At 46.9% G+C, this 13494-nt stretch overlaps 4 protein-coding genes and 1 long non-coding RNA gene across 5 annotated transcripts; 4 read left to right on the top strand and 1 right to left on the bottom strand.

Moving 5' to 3' along the window:
- The first annotated feature begins 825 nt into the window (after nt 1-825).
- Nucleotides 826-1327, top strand: LOC125534398. Its single transcript, XM_048697645.1, has one exon. The coding sequence runs from the start codon at nt 905-907 to the stop codon at nt 1169-1171; it is 267 nt and encodes an 88-aa protein (XP_048553602.1). The 5' UTR covers nt 826-904; the 3' UTR covers nt 1172-1327.
- A 3001-nt stretch (nt 1328-4328) lies between these two features.
- LOC125534397 lies at nt 4329-4832 on the top strand. Its single transcript, XM_048697644.1, has one exon. It carries the CDS (start codon nt 4464-4466, stop codon nt 4719-4721), a length of 258 nt encoding a protein of 85 aa, XP_048553601.1. The 5' UTR covers nt 4329-4463; the 3' UTR covers nt 4722-4832.
- A 2664-nt stretch (nt 4833-7496) lies between these two features.
- LOC125534396 lies at nt 7497-8061 on the top strand. Its single transcript, XM_048697642.1, has one exon. It carries the CDS (start codon nt 7636-7638, stop codon nt 7891-7893), a length of 258 nt encoding a protein of 85 aa, XP_048553599.1. The 5' UTR covers nt 7497-7635; the 3' UTR covers nt 7894-8061.
- Nucleotides 8062-10211: 2150 nt separating this feature from the next.
- Nucleotides 10212-10728, top strand: LOC125534394. The gene has a single exon (XM_048697641.1). The coding sequence runs from the start codon at nt 10321-10323 to the stop codon at nt 10606-10608; it is 288 nt and encodes a 95-aa protein (XP_048553598.1). The 5' UTR covers nt 10212-10320; the 3' UTR covers nt 10609-10728.
- A 121-nt stretch (nt 10729-10849) lies between these two features.
- LOC125534395 lies at nt 10850-11550 on the bottom strand. The gene is made up of 2 exons (XR_007294468.1): nt 11231-11550; nt 10850-11086 (listed from the first exon to the last, which is right to left on the bottom strand). It is a non-coding gene; the product is annotated as an uncharacterized LOC125534395 (long non-coding RNA).
- Nucleotides 11551-13494: the final 1944 nt, after the last annotated feature.

The following is a 13494-nucleotide window of genomic DNA, read 5'->3' as shown; positions in this document are numbered from 1 at the left end:
CTAGTAAGGACCGAATTAATCAGAATCAATCGTCCTCCGTATGACATGAGCTTTCCTTTCCAACAGCTCAGTTTCTTTTCAAAGCAATCCTTGATGCATTTCCACTCATTGTTAGTCAGTTTACGATGATGAATGGGTATACCTAAGTACGTAAACGGTAAGGAACCCAATTCACATCCGAACAATTGTTTATACGTGTCCTGGTCCTCCTTTGCTCTTCCAAAGCAAAACAATTCGCTCTTATGAAAGTTAATTTTAAGACCAGATAGTTGTTCAAATAAGCATAAAAACAGCTTCATGTTTCTTGCTTTCGCCAATACATCCGCTCTCGTGGTCAGCCCAAGAGCATGCTGACAAAAATCCTAGTTAACCTACGTCTGAGAATGAGTAAGCAGAGGACAAAGGAGGATTGTGCACATTACAGAGTCAATTAATCCTGACCATCTGTAGGTTTTCTGATCAGATCAGAGTGATATGCAGTCATTAAGCCATACTGATAAGAAGCCTTTTCTGATCAGACTCAGGTGTCTCCTCGCGGTGTGCAGGTGCGCCGCGTATGCGTATGAGCGTATCAAACGCTGACACGAAGTCACGAAGAGCACACGGCCGGCCCCTGGTATGGTGGAAACCATGTCCTCGAGGAAGCGTCACTCCAATCTTATCTTATCTCTGCCTTGTCCGATCGTAATGGACAAAACCACGGAGGAAAGCAAGATCTGCTGGGAGAACGAGCTCTCGTGAAAGCACCCGGTATGCTGGAAAACCAGAGCCCGCGGCCGCCTGTTTTGCTCCGGCTCTCGACGTATATAACCCCGTCCCACTCCCACTCTTCCCCCATCAACACAAGCAAGCATCAGTTCCTTCGGTACCGTAGCTGTAAGCAACGCAGCAAGAAGCATAGACCATGGCAGCTCCAGCCAAGGCATCGTGGATGGTGGCGATGAGCGTGGGCACTGTGGAGGCGCTCAAGGACCAGGCCGGGCTCTGCCGCTGGAACTACACGCTCAGGTCCATCCACCGGGCAGCCAAGGCCAACGTCCGCAGCGGCGTCTCGCAGGGTAACAAGGAGCTGCCTGCCTCAGTGTCCGCCGTGGCCAAGAGGCGCCCAGCGGAGAAGGCCGAGGAGGGGCTGAGGACTGTCATGTACCTTAGCTGCTGGGGCCTAAATTAGGAGTGGTAGTAGCTAGGAGTGTTGTGTTTGTTGCCGCAAGCAACTTAGTATTAGTAAGCATCCATGGCCTGAGACTTGGCTCTGGTTGACCCCTGATCGGTTTGTAAAGATACCACGACGATGATGATGATGAAAATTTTGGCTATGAGTTCATAATTAATATCGCCCTACTTGTCCATCCATGTGCTTCAGTGGCTTTTTTGAAAGGCCAAAGGCCATGCTGTATCAAGAGGGGGAGAAAGTTCACACAGGGAGATCAAGTCAGCAGAGCGAGGTGTTCAATAGAAAACAGAGGAGCTTCAGCTGCCTGTACAAAACAGCCAAACTCTGAACAAAGGTAGAACAGTGAAAACCGAAAAGGAGTTCGATCTCAGACCTTTTCAAATTAATTTGAACACCTCAAGGTCGCTGCAATGGAGGCCGTTAGAGAGTCTGATGTTTGTGTTCCTTCCAACAATTTTACCTCTGATTATTTGGACGTTGTATGCTTTTCATTGGTTTCTGTTGCTTGGAGTTCTGTAAAAGACCCGCGGACCCGATCCATGTCACACCGAAGTGGCAGGAGAGGAGGGTGAGACTTGGAGCATAGAAAGAAGATGGGACACTTCCACTTCGGTACACCCCCTCTAAACACATCAATCACATCAATGGTTGAGATTGCTCTATACCTCTTCATAATAAAGGACAAGATGGTCTTTTTCTAAAGTACGTTGTGAGTCACTTCCACTTCGGTACACCCCCTCTAAACACATCAATCACATCAATGGTTGAGATTGCTCTATACCTCTTCATAATAAAGGACAAGATGGTCTTTTTCTAAAGTACGTTGTGAGTCACTTCCACTTCGGTACACCCCCTCTAAACACATCAATCACATCAATGGTTGAGATTGCTCTATACCTCTTCATAATAAAGGACAAGATGGTCTTTTTCTAAAGTACGTTGTGAGTCACTTCCACTTCGGTACACCCCCTCTAAACACATCAATCACATCAATGGTTGAGATTGCTCTATACCTCTTCATAATAAAGGACAAGATGGTCTTTTTCTAAAGTACGTTGTGAGTCACTTCCACTTCGGTACACCCCCTCTAAACACATCAATCACATCAATGGTTGAGATTGCTCTATACCTCTTCATAATAAAGGACAAGATGGTCTTTTTCTAAAGTACGTTGTGAGTCACTTCCACTTCGGTACACCCCCTCTAAACACATCAATCACATCAATGGTTGAGATTGCTCTATACCTCTTCATAATAAAGGACAAGATGGTCTTTTTCTAAAGTACGTTGTGAGTCATATACGAATTACACGGGCCACTAAGGCACGCCACGTTCAATATAAGGGTAAAAATAGTGAGGAAAAGAAGAGATCATGAGGAATTGAACCAAGACCTCACACTGGATGCCATGCGCTGCTAACCACTTCACCCGACAGTTGCTTGTGGTACTTTACAGCGCAAAACATATAATAAAACACAACAGTGTTCACATATCAGAAATATTTTCTGAAAAAAATACAAAACCTTAATTGAAAAAAATGTGAAAATTTTGAAATGCCCAATGGTTATTGAGTTTATGAACAAAGTTGAGAAAACATATTTTGAAATTTGAGAAAAATTTCAAAACATGAACAATTTCCGAACATCTTCCAAAACATGAATAGTTTTTAAAAGTTGTGGTTTTATTTTTTGGGTTATTAATTGTCGTATTTTCCTTCTATTTTTTTCTCTTTTCTTTATTGAAATTCATGAACTATTTTTAAATTGTGAACCTTTCCTAAAATCCATGAACTTTTAAAATTTGTGAATGTTTTTTTAAGTTTACAATCTTTGTTTTCAAATCCATGAACTTTTAAAATTTGTGAATATTTTTTTAAGTTTACAATCTTTGTTTTCAAATCCATGAACTTTTTTCCAAATCTACAAATTCTTTTTAACTTTTACGAACATTGTCAAAGGCCGCAATTTTGTTTCAAATCGTCAACATTTCCTTTCAAAATTGATGAACTTTTTTTAAGTTCGCGAACGCTTGGGCCGGACCAAAAGGCACCCGACGGGAGCGATGTCATCGCCTAGTTAAAGTAAGGCCTAAGTGTATTTCTATTTTCTAGTTTTTTTTTCTTTTCTTTTTTCGTAGATTCATTTTTTCTCCTTTTTGAACTTTATAATTAGAAAAACTAAATGTGCATGGATGCGCACCCGTCTGGCCTAGTTTAGCACACTCCTCTCAACTGTTATTTTGTTGACATGGATAAAAGACCCCAACTTCTTGCATCAATCTGACATGGATATATATTGTTTTCCATTTTGAAAGGTCTGCAAATTAAGAAAAGGAACCAAAATAGAAAGAAATAAGAAAAAAAAGAAAATGGAAAATGGAAAAACCCCGAAGAAAAGCGGACAAACGAAAAAAATCAGGTTGGAGACGCATGCTTTTCTATTAGCGTTATCGTTCAATAAGAAGTAGGAGTAGTATGAAACAAGCACTTTGGTACGATTGGCCTTGAGTATTGAAGGAACGGTGTGTAGGTTCGAGCCCTACTTACTTAGTGAAGCCTATACTTTTTGAAGATAAAAAAAACAAGGTGCAAATAACACTGTATTGACGCCCGCCATACATAAATATGTACATACAAAACTGTGTACGGTATGTGAAATGACTATATTGCCCTTTATACGTTTTGTTAGGCGGGTGTACCGAAGCGGAACTCGAGATGGGAAGCATGGGCCTGGTCCTACATGACAGACACGCTCGGGCCTCCCATACTCGTCCAATATTCCGCCGTGCCGGTCGCCCCGGGTATTTGAAGCCGGTTTGATGCGTCCGTCTGAACTGATTTTCTTTTTACCGGTAAGTGACCGGACCGTCGGCGTACCACGAGGGTTTGAGGCGCCCGGTCTAAAACGAAAATGAACTATTATCTAATATCTGCCGGGTTGTCCGGTCCCAGTGGACAAATCCAACCGCTCGGGCGCAGAAAAAACAAGATGGGGCGAGGTGGCAGCCACCTGCGCCGGCCGTGCGTCGACAGCGAGAGGTGTGGCGCAAGAAGCAAAGGTGGACCCGAAAGCACCCAGTATCCTGGAAAACCACCGCCCGCTGCCGCCTGTTTTGCTCCGGCCCTCCCGTCTATATAACCCCGGCCCACTCCCACTCTTCCTTCCATCAACACAAGATAGCATCAGTTCAGTGAGACAGTTCAAGAAAATTCCACTAGCACCATACACAAGAATCGCAAGTCAGTTTCCAGTGTCTAGCAGCGCATCAAGACCAAGGAGAAGGAGAAGCGATGGCTGGTCCGGCAAAGACATCGTGGATGGTGGCGATGAGCGTCAGCGCCGTGGAGGCGCTCAAGGATCAGGCCGGGCTCTGCCGCTGGAACTATGCCCTCAGGTCCATCCACCGGGCAGCCAAGGCCAACGTCCGTGGGGGCGCCTCGCAGGGCACCAAGCAGCTTCCGGCCTCTATGGTGGAGAAGCGGCGAGCGGAGAAGGCGGAAGAGGGGATGAGGACGGTCATGTACCTTAGCTGTTGGGGCCCAAATTAGGAGCTAGGGGTGTTGAGTTTGTTGCAGCTTGTGGTTATGTGACAACCACATGATCTATTGTAAATACAGCACGATGATGATGATGAAAATTTCGGCTATGAGTTTACATCACCCTCCTTGTCCATGTGCTTCTGTGGATATTTTCTGGAAGGCCAAAGATCAATCTTTATCAGGATAGGAAGAAAGTTCAGAGTTATACAGGGAGAGGAGTAGCTCAGAGCAGCTTCAGCTACCTGTACAGAACAGCCCAACTCTAAACACAGGATAGAACATCGGGCTGCCCTCCAAGATCTCGCATCTCTTGTGGTCAAATCAAATCGGATATCACCATGTCGCTGCGACAAAGGCCATTAGAGATTGTGGCGTCGGGTCTCTTTCAACAAAATTCTTCTCTAATTACTTTGATGGGGAACATGCACATGCGCCCCTTGCAACCAAATTCTTCTCTGATTATTTTGATGGGGAACATGGATATGCTTTGTTGCTGGAGTCGACATGGCTCACAGCAGGTGGAGCTTCCGGGCATGTTACACCCTTCTGTATCGCTGTGGTGAACTGGTGATCAGGTGTGGCGTTGACCTGCTGCACGACTGAGATCGTTCGTGGCGACGTGCTCTGAATTTCTTTGCTCTGCACTCTGCTGAGCCGACACAATGATATGTTAAACTAAATGTGATCAGAGTGATGACATTAGTAAGTTAACTAAACGTGTTTTCTGATCGGCGTGATGATAGAGTGAGAGTGAGACATATACTTTTGCATGAGCAAAAACGCTGACATGAAGCAGACGGCCGGCGCTCGGCGGTATGGTGTTAACCATGGCCTCGGGCCTCTGGTTTTCCCTGCCCGTCCGCGTCTCCTCAAGAGCATGTGGCCAAAAAACATAGTTAACCTACGTGAGTCTGACTAAACCGCGTTGCAGAAAGCAGGATTGTTAGTCTAATCACTTGCCGATCCCAAGACGACGAGGACAAGACTCCGGGATGCGCTGCGTGCGTGCCTAGAGTGGACTAAATGAACTCTATGTTGGCAGATTTGCATGATGAGAGTGTGCTTATCGGTGTCGGTGTACTACCACCAATCATATTAGACCAAGTGCCACTACTCCCAGCAAGTGGTTAACACACTGACTTCAGCACGGTGACAAGCATATTTTAGTAGTACTAGGTGAAGCATATTTCTCGCTTGTATAATTCCTTTTTGCAACACACTAAGATATACACAATACATTATACATGTACAATTATTCTTTGATTTTCCGAATATAGACATGTTCCTCGGTTGGGTGAGCCTTGCGCTCGTGCACGCTTTAGTTTAAAAAAATATCAACCTTAAGAAACAATGTGAATGAATAAAAAATACACTACAAGTAATCAATATGTGCAATAACCAATTGCGCTATTCTTGCATCATATTTAATATTTGATGCATTAGTCACACTACATATAAGAGAAAGAGCAAGAATATAAAGAAGAGCGAACAATACAAATAAATTTTGACACAGAATACCCATGAATTATGGTGGGCCCACCCTGGTTACAACGGTATAGTGGTTATGGGCTTACATCCATTGATCGAGTTCTCCATGGAGCAGTCGGGGTGATAAGGTTGGCTTTAGCATGGTGACTGCTACATCCGAAATTTGGTGACCACCAGCGCACAAGCAGGTGCAACGTACCTCATAGAAGAACCTCCTTGACATCTTCAACCCATTTCCGCAATCGACCTTGGGAAACTCCATCCTAGGGAGAGAAGGACAAGCTGATGGAATGAGTTAATACAACATGCCATGTCAGTCTGCTTGTGTGGCATTGCTGTAGGTGAGGTGTTGATTCTCATGTCAAAACCATTGAAATGGTTGATTTGGTGTGGTGTGAAAAATTTAAGGACATCACTTGCGGTTCATGCAAAAAAAAAATCAAAATACGGGCTATGTCTATGTATGATTTTAACCGCAATTAAGTTACTATTATTTTCTTTCTTACATTTATGTGTGAAAGATAGGTAGCTTTTTCTTATAATACTAATGTTTTGCGAGATCACCTTGAGTAGAACATACGCCTCATTCAACTCATTTTCACGCAGACTGTCATTTCTAACTCACCCGGGAAACAATTATTACCAAATTCGACCAAATTATATGCAACTTATGAGACATACAACTACTGTCTTCACATAGAATACAAAATCAATGGCACTTATAAATAAGATTTTGTAAGTCAGCTTTGAAACAGACAATCACAGTTTTTGTAGATTGTAAGAACTTCAAGGTGCCTCGAAAATGACATGGGAGCAAGGCAGAGGTTTGACGTGCATGTAATGCACCAAAAAGAAATCAAACCACCGACCTCTTTTTGAAAAGTCAACAAAATTTGCACGTAGTAAAGGAAGCAATTTATTAAAAAAATTGTTGATCTCATTTCCTTAATCAAACAAAATTGTATAGAGAAATACATATGGATTTGCACGCTGAGGAAAAAAAAGTAAAAATAAAATGAAGAACTATAGTGTTTCCCTTTTTCATGAATATTCATACTTTTACTCCGTGTAAAGCTTCACGCCCATTACTCGTATCTCATCTCTGCCGGCTTGGTCATATCGGCCGGAAAACGAGGTGCGCAGCCACTTGCACAGGGACGTCGACGTCGACAGCGGCAGATGCGGCGCAAGCAAGCAAAGGTGGATCTGAAAGCACCTGGTTTCCTGGAAAACCAACGCCTGCAGCCGCCTGTTTTGCTCCGGCTCTCCCGTATATAACCCCGGCCCACTCCCACTCCTCCTCCCATCAACACAAACGAGCATCAATTCAGTGAGATAGTTCAGAAAATCAGCTCTGTTCTTTTAGCATACACAAGGATCGCAAGTCAGTATCCACTCTCCAGCAGCGCAGCAAGAACAAGGAGGAGGAGGAGAGATGGCTGGTCCGGCGAAGGCGTCATGGATGGTGGCGATGAGCGTCGGCGCGGTGGAGGCGCTCAAGGACCAGGCCGGGCTCTGCCGCTGGAACTACGCCCTCAGGTCCATCCACCGTGCAGCCAAGGCCAACGTCCGCGGCGGCGTCTCGCAGGGCACGAAGCAGCTTCCGGCAGCTGTGGCGGAGAGGCGGCGAGCGGAGAAGGCCGAGGAGGGGCTGAGGACGGTCATGTACCTCAGCTGCTGGGGCCCAAATTAGAAGTACCAGTAGCTCAGGCCTCAGGGGTGTAGTGTTCGTTACAGCAAGTATTAGTAAGCATGCAACCATGGCCTGAGATTTGGCTGGCTGCTCCCTGATCGGTTGTAAATATACCACCACGATGATGATGATGAAAATTTCGGCTATGAGCTTATAGCCATGGCCTTCTGTGCCTATTTTTTGAGAGGCCAAAGACATATCAAGAGAGGGAGGAAATTCAGAGTTACACCGTGAGAGTAACTCACTCAGAAAAGCGAGCCGTTGTGCAGAAAACAGAGCAGCTTCAGCTGCCTGTACAAAACAGAGAAGGAATTCGATCTCAACGATACACTCAGCCGCCCTCCAAGATCTCAGACCTTGTAATGCTATGGTTCTTCCATACGGTTTCTGAATTTATTCAGAAGTAATTCATCGAGATAGTGCATCCTTCTCTTATTTATCCGAAAATACTAAAAAATACTATAAAGTGCAGCCGGATAGATCCAATCTATTTCTGAAATAGACAACCCGCACACACTCCCTTTCCAAAAAAAACACCAACCATTAGAGTTAGATTTATTAGTTTTGTTGCTAAAATATCGGTATTAAGCCCTAAACTGCCAGCGGATGGCCAGCAAGCTAAAAAAAAGAAAGAATGAGTTACATATTTCATATGCTCTCCTCTTATAGATAGGACGGACAAAGAACCAAATTTTTCGATCCCTTACTTCCCTCACCATTTTTTTAATGCAAATAGATTCAATCTAGTAATTTCTTTTAGGTTAAGTCTTGTTTGACCTGTGAAAGGCTTCCTTTGTTGAAATGTTCTGTTTGCAAAATTCCTAAAATAAAAGGAAAAAAATTCACTTTCCTAAACTAAGGACGGGAAATTAGAAGAGAGTATATCTTCTAAATTAATAATACTCACCTCAGGCCTTTCTGGAATGGGGTATTATCTGTCCCGATAAATAGTTAATTCCAGGAGTAATAAATAGGAGTAAGTTAAATGAAGCGTTGATATAATTGGAATTGCGGAAGAAAATACCAATTTACTAAAAAAAAGAAGAAAAAATATCTTATCGAAATCGAAAGAACTATTTTTTTAAGATTAAACAGAAGGGTTTGCAAATAAAAGCGCTAGTGCCACAACTAGTTCATAAATTGTTATAGCTTTCATAAAAGCGATCGATTTTAACACCTCAAGGTCGCTGCAATGGAGGCCGTTAGAGCCTTAAAGATTCTGAGGTTGTGTTCCTTCCAACATATCATCTACTGATTATTTTGAGCTGTATGCTTTGAATGGATTGCGAGTACTTTCCGTTGCACGGAGTTGACCCGTGGATCCGATCCAGCGTCGCACCGAAGGCGTAGGTGAGGTAGCAGGAGAGGATGGTGAGACTTGGAGGAGAAGAAGGTGAGGAGCAGAGAAAGGACATGTGAATTCAGATTTCACCCATCGCACGGCTCAGCGTTTACACCCTTCTGTAACGCTGTGGCGATCAGGCGTGGCATTGACCTGCGGCGCGACTGAGATTGTTCGTGGTGAACGTGCTCTGAATTTCTTCGATCTGCACTCTCATGAGCCGACAAGAAGATATGTAAAACTAAATGTGATGAGACTGATGATGTTGATAAGTAAAGTAAACGTGTTTTCTGATCGGAGTGATGACAGAGTGAGAGTGAGAGTGAGACAGAGAGCAGCCGGCTACCCAGTTGCAGAATGAGAGATGATACTTTTGCATGAACAAACGCTGACATGAGGCAGGCGCCGGCGGCCTCTGGTATCATGGAAACCATGGCCTCCAGCCTCCGGTATTCCCTGCATGTCCACGTCTCCCGTACCTCCGGTCTCACCGTCACCGTCACCCCAAGAGCATGTGGCCAAAAGGTGTAGTTTACTTACGTGTGAGTACGAATAAACCGCGTTGCAGAAAGGAGGATTGTTTTGTGTAATCACTTGCTGATCCTAAGAGGGGGGAGAAGATGCCCGGACGCTGCGTGCCCGGAGGTTGGCAGATTTGCAAGATGGAGCGATCTTTATCTTGCTGTGTGCTAAAAGCGAGACATTTCATGGGCCACCACGAAGCCTCATCTGATGTACACGCAGCAAGTGCATAACCCACTGACATTAGCACAGTGAGAGGCTGACAGCAGCGCACAACTTGCGACACAAGCGGCACGCCGCATTTCCCAACCTCGGCGTGCGTCCGACAGTAACCTGAGGCACCCGGTTTCCGCCCACGAGTCCACAAACCATGCGCGCGCCCGTATGTACGAGGCAGCGACGGCCGGCACGTACTGTAACCCATGCCAACATCGGCGTCTCCTATAAAACTACCAAGAGGAGCACCGCCATTTGGCAGGCAGCTGAGCACACTTACACGCAGAGCAACGAACGAAGCACTCACTCGAGCACGGTTATACTCCTGGAATCGTGCAATTAGTCAGATGGCGAGCGGCAGCGGGAAGGCGACGGCCTCGTCCTGGGCGGCGGCGATGAGCGTGGGCGCGGGCACGGTGGAGGCGATCACGGAGCGGCACGCCGGGCTGTGCCGCTGGAACCACCAGGCGCTCCCGTGTGTCTTCCAGCAGCGCGCCGGCACCTCGGCCGCCGGGAACGGCGCCTGCGGCAAGGGCAAGGCGGCGACCACTGCCGGTGGAGCAACGGCGAGGCAGGAGCAGGAAGAGGAGCTCCGGACTGTGATGTACCTCAGCAACTGGGGACCCAACAACTAACTAGCCGATTAGTCATCAGTTACAGTGCTCTAGATCTTCAAAGATGGCTAGACTGGTTCGTGATAGCTGCACCAGTTCGTGCGTGTAAGGATGATGTGATCTGAGCACGCATATTCACTCTCGAGCTCGTGTAAGAGTAAGACACGGTAGCGTGCATAGTACTACTTCCATGATCCGGAAGGATTTCAGAAAGAAAAGCATAAATGGACGTCCCTTCCGGCCTCCTCCAGGCTCAACTAACTGCAATGTCCAAACGGTCGCTCTGAATTTGCAGCATCGAGCGTTTAGGCCTTGGTACAGTTCATCGCCGTTACAAGTTAGTCAGTCATATGCCCAGGGAAAACAGTGTCAATTCTGCTGCAAAAAAAGGCATATCCCGACTATTGCAGTCGATGCTGCGTGAACCAGTTAATCCAGCCTGAATTATTTGCGGACAGAGCACCCGTCCTTGCTCAATTGCTCCCATATTAAACTTTACCTGCAGGATTATGATCAAATTTAAATCTCAAAAAGCACGGACACACTCCATTATGGAATGAAGAGAATAATTCACAATGTACACAGCGACAGCCTATGGGCAGTACTTTGCTGACATTAAAACAGAACAAGGTATCCTGCTAACCAGTTTGAGCATCCCCAATGGATTGCGCTGAGTTCACTGAGGCAGCCACACTCCATCCGCTCACAGACAATGCTCCCCTGTCAAACTGACTATTTCAGTCCACCTGCACATGGCATGATAACATACATCTGTTACCATTCACTAAGAACAAAATCATACACAAATTTCCTATATGTTGGAATGATGATGGTGGAGATAGCTGGCACCGGCCCTACGGCAGACTCCTCCTTCCTTATCTTGGCCTTTCCTATATGGTGGAGGGATCTTGCTGCGGCAATAGAGGTGTAGCGGTTCACGCTGGAACGTGTGGGCGAATGATAGACGAGGGAGGCACCGGCTAGGGATGGTGTTGTACATATAGCCGGTCTCCACAGGTCTCACGTACCTTCTCCCCTTTGATCCAAGGGCTCTAGAGAAATCTCAACCCCTCCCAATACATTCCTTGATGGCCAATGATCCCGTATGAACAAACGTGGATGAAATCAATGAAGAATCGCGGAAGTTACACACAAATCCGCAGCCAGGGTCGGGCGGTACGACCATGCACGATTATACCGTGCACTTCTGGAACCTGCACGTGGTCTTTCATATTTTGGTCATCATTTCCTTATACGAAGTGCAATTTAGGCGTTCCTAGGCTCGTTGGAATTTATGCACGAGCCCGATAATCTCCTGATATTTTATTTTCAATTTGGGCTAGTTGGAAAATATAATTTTTTTTGTAATACTCTCCAAAAGGCATGAATGTACTGCGTCTAACTTTTTGGTTTGGCCCCAACTTGGTCCCTTTCATCGTGCTAAGTCCACGGGGCTCACGAGGCGTACCTCCCCAACCCTCGTCCCTCGCGTCGCTCTCGTGGGCGGCGGCAGGGGAACCCTAGCCCCCACCCCGTGCCCGTCTCCTACACCATCCCCTCCCCTCGCCGCCGCACGAAGCCCGGTGCGCGTCGGAGGCGGCGGGGCCCTTCTTCCTCTCCCGGCGTGCGGCTGTAGCGCGAGATGCGGCGGCACGGCGGAGTCTTGCCTGATGCGGCGAGGGCGCGTCATGCAGCACGGCGGCCAGACGGCGGCGCGAGCGGATGGCCAGGCTGTGGCGACCGCGCAAGGGGTTGGCTTCGGGGCGGCGGTGCGGTCACGGATCCATCGTGGATCTGGTCATGTGGGCGCGGTCTCGGCCTCCCCTGCTCGGCCGACGGGTCTCGGTGGGGGGACTTCTCCTTGCTGAGATCTGGCAGCGGCGGCCTGGATCATCCAGATCCCGGCAAGGATGGCGGCGGCCCATGCACGAGAGATGGAGGTCTTCGATCAGATCTGGGTGAAAACCTGCTATTGGTTATTGCCAAGGCCGACGATGGCGACGCTGTCCGCGTCGTTCCCTTCCTGAAGGCATCGCCGAGGAGAAGTTCAAGGCCACTCTCTGCTACCTTCGGGAAAAACCCTAGATTAGTAGATCAGATGACGGCGGCTCTCTGGTGTTGTTTCCCTCTTGGGGGCGTCATTTTTGGAGGTGCACACGGGCTCGAGGGACCAGAGGACGGCGTCTTTGGTGGAGCAGTGCTTCATCTTACACATCGATGGTGGCGGATCTCGGCGGTGTGGCGCTCTGGAGATTCGGCGTCTTATGCGTGGAGATGGACTCGCGCAGGAGGAGGAAGCTGTCTGGCGTCATGGTGGCGTTGATGGCAGAGAGGCCTGGCAAGGTCGGTGCTTCAGTTCTGCTCTAAGGATGGACCGAGGGATGATGGAGGTGACGGCCCTTGCAGTGGGCGGTGCTCACTGGGAGTGTGCCAGATCGGTATGGGACCCAATCCAGGTAGTGGCTTGGATGGGACACCCGGCTTTAGATGTTAGGCTTTGGTGCGAACTGTTTGGTATTAGGTCCGGACATTCGGCACGCCTTCATCAAGGGGATAGGAGTAGCAATGGTGTTGCCAAGATGGTGGCTTCGGGCTTATTGATGTATCATCTTGTATGGTCTTTGTAAATAATTAATAATATGGCTGCATGCATCGTCCAGATGCAGAGGCTGGGGGTACATCCTCCTTTTCTAAAAAAACGGGGCTCCAATACCCCTACATAGACAAAAAAAACAAAGGAAATACTAATGAAAATGAAACGTTAGGCAATTACCTCAATAAATGCACAAAAAACTTTTTTATATGCAAAATTGCTACCTCTTGAGCACTGCGTTGGTTTTTCCTTGAAGAGGAAAGGGTGGTGTTGGGGAACGTTGCAGAAAACAAAAAATTTCCTACTCGTTTCAC

Source organism: Triticum urartu, chromosome 2, assembly GCF_003073215.2.
Source record: "Triticum urartu cultivar G1812 chromosome 2, Tu2.1, whole genome shotgun sequence".
Lineage (NCBI taxonomy): Eukaryota > Viridiplantae > Streptophyta > Magnoliopsida > Poales > Poaceae > Triticum > Triticum urartu.
The sequence above is the reverse complement of the archived record's forward strand: the minus strand, read 5'-3'. Positions and strand labels throughout refer to the sequence as shown.